This window comes from Engystomops pustulosus, chromosome 8 (assembly GCF_040894005.1).
Source record: "Engystomops pustulosus chromosome 8, aEngPut4.maternal, whole genome shotgun sequence".
NCBI lineage: Eukaryota > Metazoa > Chordata > Amphibia > Anura > Leptodactylidae > Engystomops > Engystomops pustulosus.
The window spans coordinates 80335963-80356200 of record NC_092418.1 but is presented as its reverse complement, the minus strand read 5'-3'; the positions used below and the strand labels follow the sequence as shown (position 1 = coordinate 80356200).

The following is a 20238-nucleotide window of genomic DNA, read 5'->3' as shown; positions in this document are numbered from 1 at the left end:
TCATACCCTTCCTTTGAGTGTGTGTGTGGGGGGGTTGATAGTTTAAAGGGAACCTGTCACCAGTAGACCCATTTTTAGCACTCCCCCAGTACCCACAGAGCATAGTACATACACTGCCAAAGTGTTTTTGTATTAAAAATAGGTTTTACAGAAAAAAAAGATATGTTATATTGTACCTTTCATTAGCATGTGCTGTGTGACTAGGCAGTTGCCCAATGGGAGGGGTTGGAAAGGAGCAGTCCCCCCACCCTTGGGAAACATGTGACCTTTTCAAATATATGAATAACTCCCCACACTTGGGATTGGCTGTAGTGGAGCAGGGGGCGTCGCTAAGCCAAGTGATGGGTGTTTTCATATATTTGAAAATGTCACATGGAGAAGATGTTCCCCAAGGGTGGGGGGGGGGAACTGCTCCTTTCCAGCCCCTCCCAATTGGCAACTGCCTAGTCACACAGCACATGCTAATGAAAGGTACAATATAACATCTCTTTTTTTCTGTAAAACCAAGTTTTAATACAATAACACGTTGGCAGTGTATGTCCTATGCTCTGTGGGGACTGGAAGAGTGCTAAAAATGGGTCTCCTAGTGACAGGTTCCCTTTAAAGGGGTAAAATCTGGTGAGAGACAATCTGTAAACTACTAAAAAAATGGAGCTGCTGTAAATTTACCTGAGCAGCATCAAATTCTCCAGCCTGGTTCACAGAAATATCAGCTTGTATTTGTGATATATCTTTGAACTTGATAACGTTTTTCTCAAAAAAATAAATAAATAATAATATTTGACTTTTTTTTTTTATATGACTTTTGTGCATGAGTCATCCTGTGTCCCCCCATATTTGTATGTGGCAGCTCCTCCTGTGCCCTCACATGTTGGTTGGTGGCAGCTCCTCATATGCCCCTGATATTAGTAGGTGGCGGATCCTCATGTGCCCCCATGTTGGTAGGTGGGGGCTCCTCCTGTGCCCCCCCTCCCATGTTGGTAGGTGGCAGCTCCTCCTCCTCTCTCCCTATGTTGGTAGGTGGTGGCTCCTCCTGCCCCCCCTCTCATGTTGGTAGGTGGTGGCTCCTCCTACGTCCCTCCATATTGGTGGGTGGTGGCTCCCCTGTGTACCCCCATGTTTGTAGTTGTCAGCTCCTCTTGTGTTCCCAATGTTGGAAGGTGGTGGCTCCTCCTGTCTGTTCCCATGTTGATAGGTGGCAGCTACTCCTTTGCCCCCTTCCCCTCCCCATATGTTGGTAGGTGGTGGCTCATTCTGTTCCCCCTGCGGTTGGTAGGTGGTGGCTCTTCATGTGTCTCTCCCATGTTAGTAGTTGGCTGCTCCTCTTGTGCCCCCCATGTTGGTAGGTAGTGGCAGCTGCTGTGTGCCCCATATTAGTAGGTGGTGGCCCCTCCTCCTAGGCCCCCCATGTTGGTTGGTGGCAGCTCCTCCTATGCCCCCCATATTAGTAGGTGGCGGATCCTCATGTGCCCCCATGTTAGTAGGTGGCAGCTCCTCTTCTGTCCCCCATGTTGGTTGGTGGCAGCTCCTATCTCCCTATGTTGGTAGGTGGTGGCTCCTCCTGCCCCCCCCCCCTCTCATGTTGGTAGGTGGTGGCTCCTCCTGCGTCCCTCCATATTGGTGGGTGGTGGCTCCCCTGTGTACCCCCATGTCTGTAGTTGTCAGCTCCTCTTGTGTTCCTAATGTTGGAAGGTGGTGGCTCCTCCTCTCTGTCCCCATGTTGATAGGTGACAGCTACTCCTTTGGCCCCTCCCCCCCCCCCACGTTGGTAGGTGGCAGCTCCTTCTGCCCAGCCTCCCCATATGTTGGTAGGTGGTGGCTCTTCCTGTGTCTCCCCCATGTTAGTAGTTGGCTGCTCCTCTTGTGCCCCCCATGTTGGTAGGTAGTGGCACCTGCTGTGTGCCCAATATTCGTAGGTGGTGACCCCTCCTCCTAGGCCCCCCATGTTGGTAGGTGGCTGCGCCTGCTGTTTCCCCAATGTTAGTAGGTTGCAGCTCGTCTTGTGTCCTCCCCCACGTGAGTAGGTAGCGGCTCCCCCATGTTGGTAGGTGGCAGGTCCTCCTGCGTCCCCCATGTTGGTAGGTGGCAGGTCCTCCTGCGTCCCCCATGTTGGTAGGTGGCAGGTCCTCCTGCGTCCCCCATGTTGGTAGGTGGCAGGTCCTCCTGCGTCCCCCATGTTGGTAGGTGGCAGGTCCTCCTGCGTCCCCCATGTTGGTAGGTGGCAGGTCCTCCTGCGTCCCCCATGTTGGTAGGTGGCAGGTCCTCCTGCGTCCCCCATGTTGGTAGGTGGCAGGTCCTCCTGCGTCCCCCATGTTGGTAGGTGGCAGGTCCTCCTGCGTCCCCCATGTTGGTAGGTGGCATCTCCCGGCACGCGCAGGTTGCCAGCGGCGGCGCCTCCCCGGGAGGTGTCATGTCTCCAGTGAGAGGGGCGGGCGCTGAGTCACAGGAGGAAATTGCCGCCCGTGCACAGTTCCTGCACCTCCCTGCACTCTCTGCGGGCGCCCGGCCGGGGGAGTCGGGTCACTACCTGTTACCTGTGCAGCCTCTGACATTGGGGAGACCTCCTGCAGCTCCTCCGTGACCTCCACCTGCCCGGAGCGGATCCCCGGAGGCTTCTTCTAAGGAAAGTAGTGGAGGAGGCGCAGACATGCAGGACATCTCCGACTGCCTCAGCCCGGAGGCTCAGCATGTGGTAAGAGCTGTCACTCCTCAGCCGGGTCTTTGCCACCAAAAGTTGGTTGACAACTATTGCCAGGAAGCCGGACACCAGTCATAAGGTCTACCTGGGTGGCTTCCTGGTCTATCACCCAACTTTTCCAGTCTCCTGAATGACAACTGGCTATTACAGTTTAGGAAGTTTTCCTGTTCCTTGTATAGTAAAGCTGAGTGACCTCCTGCAGGAGCTTTAAAGGGTGATTTCCACTAATTACACTTGGGATACACTGGATGACCTCTAGGTGCTGGGGTCCTTACTCACAATTCCTGTGAATGAGGCACACTCACTCTAGTCTAGTATTGTAATACTGTGTCCCATAGAGCGGGGGTCATGCACTCTACTTCTCCTTTTATTCAGGGACCCCCTCCCCCCTCATTCTCCCTGAACTCCAGGGATCCCAGCAGACAGACCCCCTGCATTAGATTCCTATTCTCTATCCTGTGTAAAGTAGCAAGAAACTTTTTGAATGCAAACCATTCTGATGATCACCCAACTTTTCCAGGAACGGATATAAATAATTGGAGTTTATTAGACTGCCCCCCACTGTCCCCTTATAACATCTTTCCTGTGATCTTTCACTGTCATGTTTCCTTTATGTCTGTCCTACACCTGGATAAGTATTTGCCCCTCTTCCTGGGGTCCAGGTTAATTCCTTATTAAGGTGCTGGGTAGATATTGGCAGTAACGCTTATATGCCATGATGTAGGGGGCACAGATGGATTGAGGCATATATCTGTCTCTTCGCCAGTAACAGAATCTCTTCTATGACAATTTAGTTGTATTTTTCCACTTTTATTGCTTTGTGCTGTGTGTAGTTGAGCTCTTACTCCATCGCTGCTCTCATGGTTTCAGTAACAGGAAGTAGTGAGTGCAGCAATGTGCGGCTGCAGGATAAGCGGGGGGCTGCAGCTCCCCCCATAGACTCTTACACTGAAGGTTATACAGGTCTGTGAGGTTGGATGGTATTTGCTGATATTTACTGTCAGTGTTTGCCGAGAATTTCATTGTGCCGCAAGGTTCTTCACCCATTTTAACCACATACACTCATGTTATTATGAACCATTATCTCTCTATATATCAGCAGTAGACTCTATATAGTGAGGAGTTAACCAATCATTTACTCAGGACCTACCTGCACTGCGGCCTCATTCATCCTATATATTATAATATAGGAACAGTACAGAATAATCCATACCTTTATACCAGAACACAAAATGACATATATTATACTGCAGCATGTTACACATAATACAGCAATGCGCACTTTAAGGGGAACAAGTACAAAGGGGTCCTCCTGCAGTACCCTGATAATACTAAACCACTATCATTGTTGTGTAATGTCCTTAACAGGAAACTCGGCAGCCACCAACATATTTTTGGTTTCAGGGCAGTGACAAAAATCCCAAACACTCTTTAGAATCCCTAGCATTTGATTGGAATGGGTGGGATAGTTAGAGGTAACTAAAAGAGTTATGGCAATTTCTGTCTGTTCCACTGAGATGTATGGAGCAGAACGGTCATGTACGGCTGTCTGCTCCATTAATCTATGGGAGCCTCGAGGGGTCCGACTGAGTTACCTGGGACCATCGTTCTCGTGGATAGGACCTAACTTTGTTCGTGGGAAAGCCCCTATAAGATTTAGGACAGTATTCAGGCAAAGCCTGATTTAATGGGGTTTAGCTTATTTCAGTCTTCAATTGGACATGGTATAATATACGTATGGGCTGTAATGTTGAATTTCTTAAAGTAAACATACTGAAGTATGACAGTATACAGGGATTTTCCTCCTCATTCATTAAAATGTGCAATTAGTGCATTGTAATGAATGGGGTAAAACGAGACAGCCTCGGGTCTTCTGAATACCCGAGGCTGCTGTCATTGCAACGGATGGCCGCTTCCCAATGACGACACGGGGAGCAACGATCCTCGGCAAGATGCCGGGCCGCCCTATTTTTGATAACAGATCGCGGGTGTTACTGGTAAGTCTTTGCTGCAATATGCAGCAAAGACTTATTGGCTATGGAGAGGGCTCAGCCCGTGAGCCCTCTCCATGCACCGGCACCCAACGGCACTGTGAATACACAGCGGGTGGTTGGGAACCGGTTAAACCTCCATACTTGACTTTTTCAATGAAGGAAGGAACAGTAGTGTGTAGGGGAATAAAGGTTGTTATATTTCCCTTTATCTAGTAAAACACTGTTCCCCTAGAAAGAAGTAATAGTAGGATATGCCCAGCGCAGGGCAGGGGGGTATCTGTATTTGGCACATCATGCAGCACTTCTTCAGGACCTGGACCAGGCATAACACACAGTACAGGTTGTTCCTGTAGTGTAATACATTGTGTAACCACAGACTACACGTCGTCCTCACCTAAATCAACAACTGTACGTACAAAGAGCAAAGTTTCCATATATTCTGGTCTATTTAAGTCTGTGTTTTGCAGTAAGTAGTTGTATAGCCAGATATCCGAGCAGAGCGCGGGTTGGCGGCACACGTGTATACACTGTCTCAGAGCTGTACCCGCCAGGGTGGAGCACTGTTGGCATCACTGTTTTAGTTTTAGCTTCTATAAAGTGACTGAATCACTGCAGTGTCATGGCCAGACTATTATTACTGGGGTACATATAATAACTACATGGCTCATGTAAAAGTGCCGCACCGTGTTATCATCTTACTGCAGCCCATAACCAGGATACTTGTCTGTCAGGTTTATACAGGTTTATAACAGCAGTCTCTGTAACCACTTGTTCTATAGATCCTCGTCTTGTATGTGTTTATTGGCATTAAAATACAATAAAAAATATCTTGGATTAGGTCCCACTTTGTTATAGACTTGTTTGCTGCAATTCTTATTTCCGTACATGTTTTGAGGATTTCTAGTTGTTGTGAGAGAATGACCACATTCTTATTAATAGCTAAGGCCTCATGTACATGATCTGTCAAAGAAAATGAGTGTGTATGTTGCTGGGTTTTTTTTTTTTCTTGTAGTTTTTATCTGCACAACTGTTTTCACAGACTGATTCACCCATCGAAATGAATGGATCCATGATAACAATGGAGAATTCATGGAGCGGTTCTTGGCAACGGACAAGAGCCAGCGTAGTTCATGTGAAGGAGCCTAAGATAGTAACATTTAGGGCACATCTACAAGGGACCTATAAAGGTAGATCGGGTGTTTGGTGCATCTATAGGACGTGAGGATAGCCCTTTAAGTCCTGACATCCCCGCAATTTTTTAATAACTTTTAATTCCCTAATTCCCTACACAGAGCAGCAGGCCAGCGGCTGCGCAGCTCCAGCTTCGGAGCAGTGACCGCGTAGCCCTGGGCCTGCTGTTCTGCGCATGTGCAAACAGCAGGCTTCGCGGACAAGGGCACGCAGCTACGCCGAAGATTTCTGGTAGGAGGATCAAAGAGGCTACTGGGCCGTGGTGTAGCTGCGCTGTGTAGCCTCAGCTCCGGCTACTCCACACCCCAGTAGCCTCTTTAGAAAATCTGCATATTAGGGAATCAAAAGTTTTTAAAAGATTGCGGGGACGTGAGGATTAATGTAAAGTTCATGCATAGTATGCCATATGCTTGCTTGGGATAACGTGTTGACATTTCAGGGGCAGAAGTAGCCTTCATGGGGCCTAGCTAGAAATTTAAAGAGAACCTTTCATGCAAATTGCCTTAACCCACCCATAATAAAGACTTCATTAAAAACTATATTTAAAAAGCATTGCCCTTATCCATAAATGGTTCTTTTTCATGGCTGCATAAATTCAGTTTGTAAACTTATATGCAACATGCCTGATGTGAATCATTCACCCAAATTGACTCCTGCATATTATAATTTACTTGCATTGCCCTGCCTCCTTGTCCTTGACAGACTATAACATTCTGCTGTATGGAGAGCTCTGTTACATCATTGGGCACTTAAAGTCATAAGACCAGGATGACATCCTCTTAGGTCCTGTTACATCTTCAAAATTTACTTTGTGTATGTAGGTGATCACATATAATCACAGCAGCCTCTATGGAGGATGGGGATAAGTAGAACTCCATGGTGGATTAGTAGGAGAGGTCGTCAATGGAGGCTACTGTGAGTTTGTGTAATCAGATGTATTCATGGTGTACAGTTTGCTATGTTAGCAGGCTAAAGGACGTGGGATAATGTCAAGAGGCATGGGGAGGTATAGGTGGGGGGAGGGGTCTGCCAAACAGGACAAGCCTTCTTTGATGCCAAGAAATATAACATAAAGATTTATGTGGATGTAAGGGAAACAAGTTTTAGCTAAAAGTAGGGGGACAGTTAGTTAACCCCTACGCGCACCAGGACGTACTATAACGTCCTGGTGCTGTGGGGGGTGTATGGAGAGAGTTCACGGGCTGAGCTTTCTCCATACAATGGTGATTATCTTTTAAAGGGATTCTGTCACCATGATTTACCTACCGAAACTAACTGCTTTGTTACGTAGGGGTATTCCCACACATACCACCCATACATTTGTTTTCTTGTCCAGCTGATCCATTTATGCCAAAACTTCACTATAGAACTATGTTATAGCTGTAGATCCCTGAGGATAATGCCTCCCTTAGCACTTTAGCCTAATTTACATATTTCTAAAGTGAACTTTTGCCATGGAAGAAGAAAACAAATGTGTGGGGGGAAATGTGTGGGCATAGCTTTATATAACACAGTAGTTAATTAGGGTAGGTAAATGGTGGAGATGGATCCCCTTTAAGTCACATGGTATAAGTTTTATACACAACGCATACCTTGTGATTCCTGTTGTTACCAATAGAAGATAAAGGATAAGTCACATGGAGGGATCAGTTTTTATTTAATCTATGAAATGTGCCTTATTGTATTGTATGTACCTTGTAATATGTAATAAATGAAGGTAGATCAGCTGTATTGTGCAGTGGCACCAAAGTGGCTTAGATTTATACAGTATATAATATTGGTTTTCACCACAACTTTCACCCTCTGCCATACAAAGCAGTAGTATACCCGCAAAGGTTACTCATCAGATTACTGAGAATAATCTTAAAAAGCATCTTTAAGACCAGGATGAAATTCAAGGACCATCCACAGCAATGTCTCTCTGCATTGTAGTAATCTATTGAGCGGCCATAGTATTCTACTGATCTAACATAAAAATGTGCAAAATAGTGAGGTGCTGCTGTGCCCTGGGGAGCTGAGCCGTTCCAGGTGTCCGTGCATGTGTCTGTTCACCATCAGAGCTGCGAGTACCAGTCTCCAGAAACCGGATTTATTGTGTTTAGATTATGTGGGTAATGAATCTCCAAGTGTTTCTAAACAAGAACTTGAGTGGTGGGAGCAGGACCTCACCTTACTGCTCTGCCTACATCCCGGTCATAATGGTGAATGTGTGATCCTCCAAATCCTCCACAAGTAGAACCAGCAGGGTATAAGCTTTATAAACATATTACTCCCGTTTCTGATCTGTCGCATTTTTATCTTTGTACAAATTAGATTGTGATCTTCTATAGACATACATCTTCTGTTATTCAGCTAATTCTCTAAGCAATGTTTAGAAACATAGTCACTAAAAATACCAGGCAAAAAAACGCACCACAGTGACCATATGACTATGTACACTCACCAGCCACTTTATTAGGTACACCTGTCCAACTGCTCGTTAACACTTAATTTCTAATCAGCCAATCACATGGCGGCAACTCAGTGCATTTAGGCATGTAGACATGGTCAAGACAATCTCCTGCAGTTCAAACCGAGCATCAGTATGGGGAAGAAAGGTGATTTGAGTGCCTTTGAACGTGGCATGGTTGTTGGTGCCAGAAGGGCTGGTCTGAGTATTTCAGAAACTGCTGATCTACTGGGATTTTCACGCACAACCATCTCTAGGGTTTACAGAGAATGGTCCGAAAAAGAAAAAACATCCAGTGAGCGGCAGTTCTGTGGGCGGAAATGCCTTGTTGATGCCAGAGGTCAGAGGAGAATGGGCAGACTGGTTCAAGCTGATAGAAAGGCAACAGTGACTCAAATCGCCACCCGTTACAACCAAGGTAGGCAGAAGAGCATCTCTGAACGCACAGTACGTCGAACTTTGAGGCAGATGGGCTACAGCAGCAGAAGACCACACCGGGTGCCACTCCTTTCAGCTAAGAACAGGAAACTGAGGCTACAATTTGCACAAGCTCATCGAAATTGGACAGTAGAAAGTTGGAAAAACGTTGCCTGGTCTGATGAGTGTCGATTTCTGCTGCGACATTCGGATGGTAGGGTCAGAATTTGGTGTCAACAACATGAAAGCATGGATCCATCCTGCCTTGTATCAACGGTTCAGGCTGGTGGTGGTGGTGTCATGGTGTGGGGAATATTTTCTTGGCACTCTTTGGGCCCCTTGGTGCCAATTGAGCATTGTTGCAACGCCACAGCCTACCTGAGTATTGCTGCTGACCATGTCCATCCCTTTATGAGCACAATGTACCCAACATCTGATGGCTACTTTCAGCAGGATAATGCGCCATGTCATAAAGCTGGAATCATCTCAGACTGGTTTCTTGAACATGACAATGAGGTCACTGGACTCAAATGGCCTCCACAGTCACCAGATCTCAATCCAATAGAGCATCTTTGGGATGTGGTGGAACGGGAGATTCGCATCATGGATGTGCAGCCGACAAATCTGTGGCAACTGTGTGATGCCATCATGTCAATATGGACCAAAATCTCTGAGGAATGCTTCCAGCACCTTGTTGAATCTATGCCACGAAAAATTGAGGCAGTTTTGAAGGCAAAAGGGGTCCAACCCGTTACTAGCATGGTGTACCTAATAAAGTGGCCGGTGAGTGTATATATACAGCCGTTTTTATCACTGCACCATGAACTGGCCGTGAGACCACAATACAAATAAAAATAGAACGTATTATTTTTGGAGGTTTTTGCGCCATGATCTTTCCATGGAAGTCTATGGAAACGCCCAAAAAAAACCATGTTGCCTGCATTTTTGACCACTGCATGAATCCTTTTTTTTTCCGGTGGGTTGCCCAGGAGCCCAGGTCATGCGGGTGCCAGCCAGTATGTTTTTTGTGGTGACATAAGGGTTATATACAGTTGTCACACTGCCTTTTGACACGAAAAACTGTACTATAAAATGCATATGGTTGTGTGCATGAGGCCTTACTGTGAAATTTCTGCGGCCTGGCTCTGTTTTTTGTTAAAGCTAGGGCTAAGTTCACACCTGTGTTTGGCTGGTTCTATTTGCGCAGATATTTTTTCCCACGATTATAACAAATGTAGAGAATACAGAATTTAGGGAACAAAAAATGAATGGAAGATTTTCTGTTCACCTTCTGTTTTTTTTTATTTTTTAGTTTCCGTTACGCTATCCTAAACTAGAGTGACGACCAGCATGGCTGCGGTTATACCTCTACCAGGGGATACCTGTTCCTAGAGCAAATATGCTAATCTATATTTTGGCGCTGTTCCTGTCCGGCGCATAATGGTAGCTAATTCTGTCACCCTGCTTTCCTAAAGACTAATATAACTAAGTAGCTGAAATACACAGAGGAGATCCTGCTATATACATCTGCTACTATTCTATTGTAAAAGTGTTAAGCATACAGTATGTGCTGGAGGAGGTCACTGGATGAGGTTATCCCTTGTCATTGTGCCTCCAGTACTGTTGTGGGGTTGCCACAGTTATTCAGAGGTTTCCTGTGTTATGTGTATGGTAAATTAGTTGTCTTCCTTCCTATGGGTGACTGTGAGCTCTCAGGGGCGTCTCCCGCCACACGTCTTCCTTCTCTCTTCTACCTTGTATAGAGATTCTTTAATTCTTAATCATGAGGATGATTGACGAAGGCTCAAGGTGATGAGAAAGAACCTGTAATTGGAGACTGATGACAGCCACGAGTGTTATAAGATGGAAGCTGAAGTCCCGGGTCTCCAGCAGGCCAAAGACCCAAAAGGGTCACCTCCTGCACCAGTCACTGGAAAGTCCAGTTGTAATAGATAGAATAAGGCATTGCAGGGTGATACGTTAATGATCCTGTCAAACAATAGGAGTGAGGGCCTTAATCACAAGGGCTTACAATCTAGGAGTATCCCTAACATTCTACTCTACTGCTTTTCGAGATATAAATTAAATATATATATATATATATATAGTTTGAAAAGCTCATTCACTGAAGTGTTTCTGTGGATTTTCCCCGCCTAGGGGATATGCTGTCAACAATATGGGAGTAATGTACCCTCAACCCTACACGTCTATGATGATACCACTACTGCTTCATATTAGAGAAGCGAGTATACTGCTGTAGTGTCCACAATGGAGCCGCTGTAGTAGGAAAGTCAGATCAAATGTGAACAGAATTCAGTTAAAGTGGATGCATGTATTGTAAATATTCCACTCTCAGATTAAGACCTTATTAGGTGTAGATTTTACAGGGGAAATGCTGAGGCGTTAAGACATATTTATAATTTTTTTTCATCAAAAAGGATTAATTTGACAATAAAAATGTGTTGCACACAATTGATGTGCTGCAGATTAAAGACCCACACGACAGGACAGTTAAATCTACCATTGGGAATTTACTTTCTAGAGTATGGTAGTTCCTGATTCCTCCTCCCTGCAGCATCCACATACAGTTTTTAGTATGTTTAGTAACTCTGGTATGCAGCCTTTTCTAAAATAAACTTATTTTATTATTTAAGCTAATTAATTGCACTCTCTGCCTATCCTCTACGGGCACATCTCTGACAACAGACGAGCGTTGCGCATGCACGGTAGCTCTTATTTCGCTGACAAATAGCGGCTACTCTTTACCTGCTGCAAGCGTGTCACTAGCAGCGGAACAGGAGCTACTGCGCTTACGCAGAGCTCGCCTGCTGCTCCAGACACGCCAGAAGAGGAAAAGCCGAGGGGTAGGTGGGTCTGTAGGTGCTACTGGGGTTTTGGAGTAGCCTTTACCCCCCAGAACACTACGAGGTTACTCCACATCCCCAATAGACCCTGCAATCAATTTTCATAATGAAGAAATTGTCTATTTTAGAAAAGGCTGCATACTGGAGTTGGCTAATGCTGTAGGGAGGCGGAATCTACATCGGGAACTGCATTGTGTGAACATTCCCTATGAGTAATAGGTTTACCTTCTTATGTGTGATGGTGCCCAGCAACAGATACCCCCGCGTTCCTGCCAGTAATAAACCACTGTCTGGGGAACCAGGTAGTAGCTATAACCCCCCCCCCCCCCCAAAAAAAAAGACAACTCCCCCAATACTAGTGTCCATATACAGTTTTACTCTGTTGCCTTTATTGCATGGTAGGAAACACAAAAGCTGTAATATCACTAAGCCCTTCCATGTAACATGTGATAATGATGGGTTTTATACTGCAAATCCACAAACACTCGCTGGTTAGATTTCTACCTCAGGGTCTGTGTACATGCTTTTCTCTGCTTATGCAATTTCCAATTTATGCAGGAAAGCTAATTTTATGGATCTTTAGGATTTTTTACTCTGCTCTGCTGCTATAAACCCTTTAATATCTGTAGAGTGCTTCCAATGGTGTCAGCCTTATCCCTCATGAACACAAGCGCATTTTTGCATGTGTTTTTTCGGCTAACTCATGTCCCCATGTATTTCTGCCCTGTGTATGAGCCTAGTGCCCGTGAGTAAAAAAACTCAAAGCAGGTCCTACTTTTTGTGTAGTGTTTGGGACGTGAAAAATGCTGATGCCAAACATTTGCTAGCTGTTTTTTTTTTTTCCAAAAAGTGACCTACGTTTTACATGCGGACCTACTTTAAGAATACTGAAGGCGCGTTGACAGCAAATAATGGACATGGTTAGATCCATGGTTTGCGGCCAAAGAAGACAAACATTTGTGTGCAGGTAGCCTTAGTCACAGTGGTCAGCCATCGTTCACCAGAGGCTTACAAGGCAGCCAGATGTATTATAACTCGTGCCAGAAATTGATTCTGGCGTCGAATTGATGTAGAATTTGGCATGCCACTGCTGTGTAAGAACAGGGGTCGAAACCTCTTAATAATCCTGACTTATTTCACACAGGATGTACATGAGAACATAAAACACACACACGTCTGTGGGAGTGAAGACTATCAATTACACATGACTGTAACTTGTATCTAATAGTAGGCAACCACTAAGACTGTATTCAAATGCTGCTTATGGAGCATTTTTGATGCAATTTTGCCAAAATTTTGTTTTACTTTTACTAAATACAAATAAACTACAGAAAAAAAGCACAAAAAGTGGCACATTTCATTTCAGCTTTTCCATTTTGATTGTCCATGGGATCCAAAAAATGGAAGTGGCAGCAATAGCCGGTTTATCACATGAGACACTTACAGTATTAGGGATGGGACTATGATGTTGCTGTTTTGACGGGATGTTCAGTGAAGGCATTGTTATATAAGTGAACATGATCCTTAAAGGGGTTGTACCGGGTTTTAATATTCCCCTATCCACAGGATAGGGAAAAAAGTATGGTCAGAGAACTGACCCCTGCCCATTATTAGGTCACTTCCTGCTGACAGGTTTCCTTTAACCTACATACACTGACGCTCAGTTGGTAGGGTTTTCTCTGTCTGAATAGCACCAGAGAGAATAGAGCTCAGTAGAACCTGGTCAGGGCCAGGACAGGTCAAGCAGGGAGGTTGGTATCTCTTACCACTTGGTGTTGTTTTTTTAATTATGAATTAGGACGGCAGGAGGTAAAGAGTTTCACAATAAACATTAGATGAATTGCCAGTAAATATTTTCTCTTATTACAAGTTCTTTATCATATTTCCATGAGATTTGATTAAAATAAAATGTTCAGAAAATGCTTAATTTTTGTACACTTTTATTACAGGCAGAGGCTCGGTTGGCAGCGAAGCGGGCAGCACGAGCTGAAGCCCGAGAGATTCGTATGAAGGAATTGGAGAGACAGCAAAAGGAGGTAATAACATTATCGTCTTCAAGTCCTGCCTGCGCTGTAGGCTATGTAGGCATTGCTCTAGGAGCATTGCTCTAGGAGTCTGCTCAGTGTGTCGCTGTGTGGGATATTCAATGTGTGAATTATGATATATGAAAGTACATTATGAAAGCACACATTACGATTATCTGGGATGAGCTGGAAACCTATGGGGCAGCCATAACGCTGGATTTAAACATGACAAATCCTGTAATGGTTTCTTTTGAAATAATCATTCATGCTCGGACAATATTCACAATATCCTTGTGATCAAACCAAGAATCAAAACCCAAAAGAGGTGATGTCAGACACGTCCCCTTTTCCTCCCCCACTGCTCGCTCTCTTTATAAGGACATAAAGATTGATTCCCCCAGCTCTGGCTATGGATCCTTCAGGAGTATTCATCAAGTCCTGCAGACAGTGGAGGGAAGATTATCTGCGCTTTCATTGTAACATTATATTTTTAGCTTTGGTGTTCCTTTTAACTACTCATGGTCATAAATATTCAGTGTTGGCCATGGGAACCCTTCCCCTTAATTCTAATATCTTCTGGAACGCTCTGTAAATTCCAGCCTATGTGACACATTTCAGTGCTTCTTCATGGAGTTCAAGGCAAATACTGGAATAGAACTGGCTTATGTTTACTTGTCTCTTCAGACCTAGTTCTTTACCTTTATACAGACTTCCAGAACCTCTACTTATCTGTCATTAGAAAGGGACAAGGATGTAAGTGGACTGGATGTAATAGGCTTTTATAGGGGCTGTGCACTTTTTGCAGTTTCCATGCTTTTGTAAAGCTTACTAACATTTTACATAATTTCTCCTGATACCCATGGCAATTCAGGCTGCGTTCACACATGGCATTTACATTGCGTTTTGAAATGCAGCTGAGGAGAGGAAACTTGCCTAAAGACATTGCTGTTAAAATTTGAGTCTACAAAACGCAACCAATACTGCAAAGGTGACACAGGTGTTAACATTGTGTTAACATGTGTGTTTTGTTGCCGCAATGTTAACATGTGTCAACATCACATTTAAATTTCCTTTTGTAAATGCAAATGTTAACAGCAACTTAATTAGACAAATCTCCTCTCCTCATCTGTTGTATTGTGTTTCAAAACACAATGTAAACGCCACATGTGAATGCAGCCTCACTCTGAAGGGGCTACTGCATAGTGTGAATCCAGCCATACATATGAAATGGATGTTACGGCAGAGTCTGACCTCCAGCCTCGTCAGGAGAAATCATGAGGCATTTCCATTATTTTTCTAAATTCTCCAGGATAAAGCAGCTTGTCCAGATAGTGGAGGAGGAGGCTGTTACTGCCAAAAACCTTTGGTGCTATCTGATCTCAACCAAAGTATTGGCCATTTGTAATCCTTGCCCCACCTGATATCAGAGGGAGGTCCCCGTACATATTATCTCTAATGTGCATGGCCAGCAGCAGGTTGGGATATTCCTCATGCTTGATCACTGATATGTTTGGCCATGGTACACTACAAGGGCAGGAGTTGGTATTGCAGATTATTACCTTCATTGACTCCGATAGGGATTGTTAATCTTCCTCTCACAGCTCCTCCCAGACGATGAGCTTAAGTCATTAGCAGAATCCCCATGTAAACACAGCCGGAAGGGGGAGAGCTGCAGCCTGTCTATGTTTATCTTCCATTCCGAGATCAAGGGCTGCTCTTTCACCACGGCATAAGTGCACGGACCGGTCCGGGTGCTTTATACTTCCACTTTATGAACCGCGTTATATGGGACCCCTTATGACGAAATCTCCTTGTCATGTGAAGTGTTATATTAATCAGAATATATGGACTTTTGTCAATAAGAAGCACTTGGCAGCAATCCTATACACGGCAGGTAATTGGTTCAGTCTTCATATTGTAATTGGGTTTACTGCAAAATTGTAATGGACATTTTGCAGAGGCACATGTCCTACCCCTATTCCCAAAGCTCAGGTTACTTGTATCAGGAGTTGTCAGCACAGCCCCTGAGCCTCTTCTCAAATTCATACATAACCTTAGGTTTGTCACGTGCCAGCCTGACCTAAATTGTACTGTAGATATTACCAATCCTAAGTGTATGAAGCCCCACACCTCCTCCGGATATAATGCATATCAAGATTTCTCTGTACAGGCCTTCAGCAGGAGCGCCTCCTACTAGAAGAAGCTGTAGGGTGTAACGTTGCATCATGTAATACAGATTGTAACCTTGGGAGATCTGTGAATGATAGAATGTGGTTTTACACCTTGTAACCCTTTGTGTAAGCTCTATTGTTAGTGTAATGATTGACATCATGGAGAACCATTAGACGAAGAACAATATCAGCTTAAGCTCAATGTCCTGCTCAGGTGCAGTAGGGTTAGGGCTCGGAGCTATTCTTCTTTCACTGCTCGCTGTTATTTCTGCTTGCTATTTTTCTCTTTATTCTGACTGTCATGTTTCTTTTTTTTCTCTTCTTGTACAGATTTACCAGGTTCAGAAGGTAATATTAATGTGTGAGATCTGCATGATCTTTTCTTCATCTAACCCTGTGTCAGACAATAACATTTGTCTTTTTGTTCAAGCCTCTGGGTTTTAACACAGTTGATGGTTATCACTTACCTACACGGCAGACAGATTATAAATGCCTGATCATTTGGGGCTCTAGACTGCGATCCTTCAACCATTAAAACAAGCCCTCCCATTCATACCGCAGTGAGGAGGAATATGACTGGAGATCCCAATGATCAGACCTTCATAAGGCATCCTGTGTATAAGTAATCAATGTCTAGTATGAGAAAATTCTCTGAAGCAACTGTATTGCCTTACACTATGACTGTAACATTTTTATAAAACCGCACATTTTTTAAACCAGATTTTATTCCTAAATACGGTAATGCTGAATTACTTAACAAGGAAGAAGTTTTATCACAGTCTTGTATTCACTGTGTTTCTAATTCTCATTGTTTTTAGAATATTAAGCTGAAAACCAGTTCCTAGCTAGTACTGATCTCCATAGAGTAATTGATACAGTTCCATTTACTCCAGACAATGCTCTAAACAGCCTGAACTCCAGATTGATACATTGTAGCAAATTGTACAACTGATGTGTCTTCACAGAGCATTCTGTATACTGGATACAATGGTATATTACTAGATATGGCTTTCCAGGATTTGTATGGTAGCAATTGTGTTCTCCCAGCACGCTAATTTCTCAGGCTACACACACACACACATACCAAGTGCAGAAAAGTTTGCAGCCTGTTTCTGCCAGGTGGATTTGGGAGAGATGAAGAGCACAGTCCGCTAGCCAGATGCGGCCTTAAAGGAAATCATCAAAATAAAGCATGAAATAAGGGGCACAAACTCCTATATCCAGGTCCCCGGACTGTAGTGAGCTTCTTATATTTGTTATCCATGGCCTGCTTGCTTTTAAAATCCACTTTTACAATTATGCTAATGAGACACAGAGGCTCTGGAGGCATTACCAGAGCCCCTTTTTGCTTCAGCTAAACAGGCAGTTACACTTTGCAGGAGGATTTACCCCTCAAACTGTATAAGATTACAGCAGGCAGGGGAGACAGTGTAACAGCCTGTGAAGCTACAGCATGCAGGCTCTGGTAATGTGTCCCAGAGCCCTTTTGGGTTATTATTGTCATTTTAAAAGTTGATTTTAGAAGAAAGGAGGCCATGGATAACAAACATGAGAAGATTATCACAGTCTCAGTGCCTGGATCTATGAGTAAGTAACCACGGTTTATTATTCTGGTTTTTGATGGTAGATCTCCTTCAAAGGGAACCTGTTTCCAGATTTTATTCTATTGAATTACTGCCATCCTCAGGTAGGGTATGATATGGCTTTTCTAGAATTCCCTCTTTTATGTGACATCTCAGCCGTCACTGCAGACACCCCCATCTTCAGTTCTATACTGTACAAAGCCATGCTATGGTTATACAGTACTCTACCTGAGGACACTGGTAGCTCTCAGGGGTAATAGTTGGTGACAGGTTCCCTTTAAAAACGAGAAATCTTGGTTGTAGATGCAGTGACTCCCAGCTCCTTATTAGATGTAGATTTTATTATTTGTACTGAAGCCCTGGATTACACAACTAATAATTGACATTGAGCTGCGCCCCTGTACCAGTTCTACCACAGGTCTAGCTGTTTAGGTGTCCTCTCCCTGCTATGCAGTAAATCTGACTCATCTGATTTAACAGCAGGATCAGCTATGAGTACATTTTATTGTGATGTGGGATGTATGTAGCAAAGTGCAAATGTTTCACTGGCTTATTTCTCATTAAAAATGTTCCATTTGAGGAAACGCAAATGTTTCAGTCATTATTAATCATGATTCTATTTTTGAGAGCTGGTAAAATATTTTTCAGTTCCAATGATTCCCAACCAGTGTGTCATAAAGCCACAAGCTTTAAGAAGGTTATATAACACAGCGGTCGTTCGAGTAGAAGTACATTTATTAAAGGCCAAAGCCACTTTAATGAATCTAAATCATCAGAGCTCCAAAGACTGGCATAGAACTGCCTCAAGGAGCCCCATGTCTTCCAACACATGTGACTATGTAAAGCAAAACTGTCACCATGAAAATGCAGTGTAAGTTGCAGGTAGCATGCTATAGAGCAGTAGTGCCGAACCTATGGCAGGGCTGCCAGAGGTGGCACTAGAAGGCCATCTCTGGGCACCCAGGCCATCACCAGAGATGATTCCAGGTATCTTCCTGCAGTCCCAGGCAGCCCAGGACTTGCTGTGCACAGAGCTATTATAAAGTGACTGCGCTATCTGGGACTACTGGAGGAGTGGGAAGATGTGGACAGATCTGGATGATCTTTGTAGCTCCTGCTCCGGCCCTTATAATTCTTCCTGTTTATGGGACCCTGGAGGGAAGCTACAATGATCATCCAAATTTCTTCTATTTTCTGCTTTATTTGTGTCCTCAGGTGCTGATATCAATGAAAGTTGTGATAGAGCGAGGAGCTAAATCACAAATTAAGTTTCTGTGTTGGCACTTTGCGATAAATAAGTGGTTGTAATCTGGGCACTCTGTCTCTAAATGGTTCGTCATCACTGCTGTGGAGCATAAGGATCTGGGCAGATTGATCTGTTTTCTAGGAAAAGATACTATTGTAACTAGTAACTTTTTTTTTTAATTGAAATACCTTCTCTGGGGTCTCTTCTTTATGACTGTGCAGTGATAGAACTGCATTCATGACTTCTCAACATACAGTAGAAAATATCAGGCATATAAATCACTAGTAACACTGAATATTTACCCCTTTCCCCTCTCTATAACATGCTGCGTGCACGTGGTCCCCTCTCTGCAGGCAGCTTGTAGTAAGTCAGGAGGAGCTGCGGAGATTGTGTCCTCCTCTTAAATAAGCCCCTTCTATTCTAGAACGTGCTTCCTGCAGATGGGACAATGGGGCACATTTACTAAGGGCCGTGCACCAGTTCTCTGTCAGACTTTGCATGTGTTTTCTAGTGTAAACTGCTCGCACAGGTATTTAAGAAGTGTCTGCGCCACATGTGTCGCATGTGACCCTTTTGTGGTGCGGCAACACAAAATAGTTCCAGTGCTCAATCACACCCTGCGCCAGATTTATTATGCAAAATCCAACAGAAGTGTGTCGCACGCCATTTGTTTAAAGGTGCACCATAAAAAAGTGGTGCACTCTGTATAGGCAGTGCAGGGAGCGCCAGATTCTTGAAGAATGGCCCCAGCAATCCTGGGTATGGCGCACTCTGCACTATACACAGGCAAACTGCATTTAGTGCAGTTTGCACTGTTGTTAGTAAATGTGTCCCACTATGTACAATCTGCTCACCCCTTCCTGCTCTATAACATGCTCCCTGCAGATAGGACACTATAGACAATCTGCTCACATCCTCCTGCTCTATAACATTGTGCCTGCAAATTCTACTGCATTTCCATAGTGACAATTTTTTTCCCAATTTTTTTTCTCCCGGTTGTTCTTTGTTGTCTTAAAAAGAGATCATGAGGGTGGTGGCACATGTGGTGTTTTAAACCAGTTTTAGTCATGCATTTTCAGTTTGTTAAAAAAAAGCGTGCGTTTTTTCCTAAAACTCATCCATTTTTAATTCAGATAATTGGTGAAACCGGACAAAAACGGATGCATTTTTTAACGAACTGAAAACACACAACTAAAAACGGGTTCAAAACGCAATGTGTGCCACTAGCCTAAGGGTGATGCCATACTTCCCATTTTTGGTCCATTTTAAAGCATGCTTTGTTTTAATTTGAACCTGTTTATCTTTTAAAGCAGCCAAACGCGTGGTAAACTGTCAAAAACGCATGCTTTAAAACAGACCAAAAACTGGACGTGTGGCATCACCATAAGGGCGGCAGCACACGTGGCGTTTTGGGCCGTTATTAAACAGTCAGTAAAAAAAATGCATGCGTTTTAGAACCGTTTTAATTAAGATAATTGGTAAAACTAGTCAAAAAAACGCATGCGTTTTTGAATTTTATAGGTTTTTGAATGTTTACCATGCGTTTGGCTGGTTTTAATCTGTTTCACAGCTGCCTACACTTCTAGAAATAAAGATAAACA

At 44.0% G+C, this 20238-nt stretch overlaps 1 protein-coding gene across 28 annotated transcripts in view; it reads left to right on the top strand.

Moving 5' to 3' along the window:
• Positions 1-20238, top strand: part of LRRFIP1 (LRR binding FLII interacting protein 1) — an 86098-nt gene that overhangs the window by 27859 nt on the left and 38001 nt on the right. For 22 of the 28 annotated variants that reach the window (XM_072121434.1, XM_072121435.1, XM_072121411.1 and 19 more), the window contains exons 2-3: positions 13563-13649; positions 16139-16156. In XM_072121434.1, coding sequence (XP_071977535.1) covers positions 13563-13649; positions 16139-16156 — 105 coding nt within the window. Of the gene's footprint in view, positions 1-2377; positions 2693-13562; positions 13650-15269; positions 15532-16138; positions 16157-20238 lie in introns of those variants that run through there. The other 6 variants (XM_072121430.1, XM_072121421.1, XM_072121433.1 and 3 more) reach the window with 4 other exon arrangements.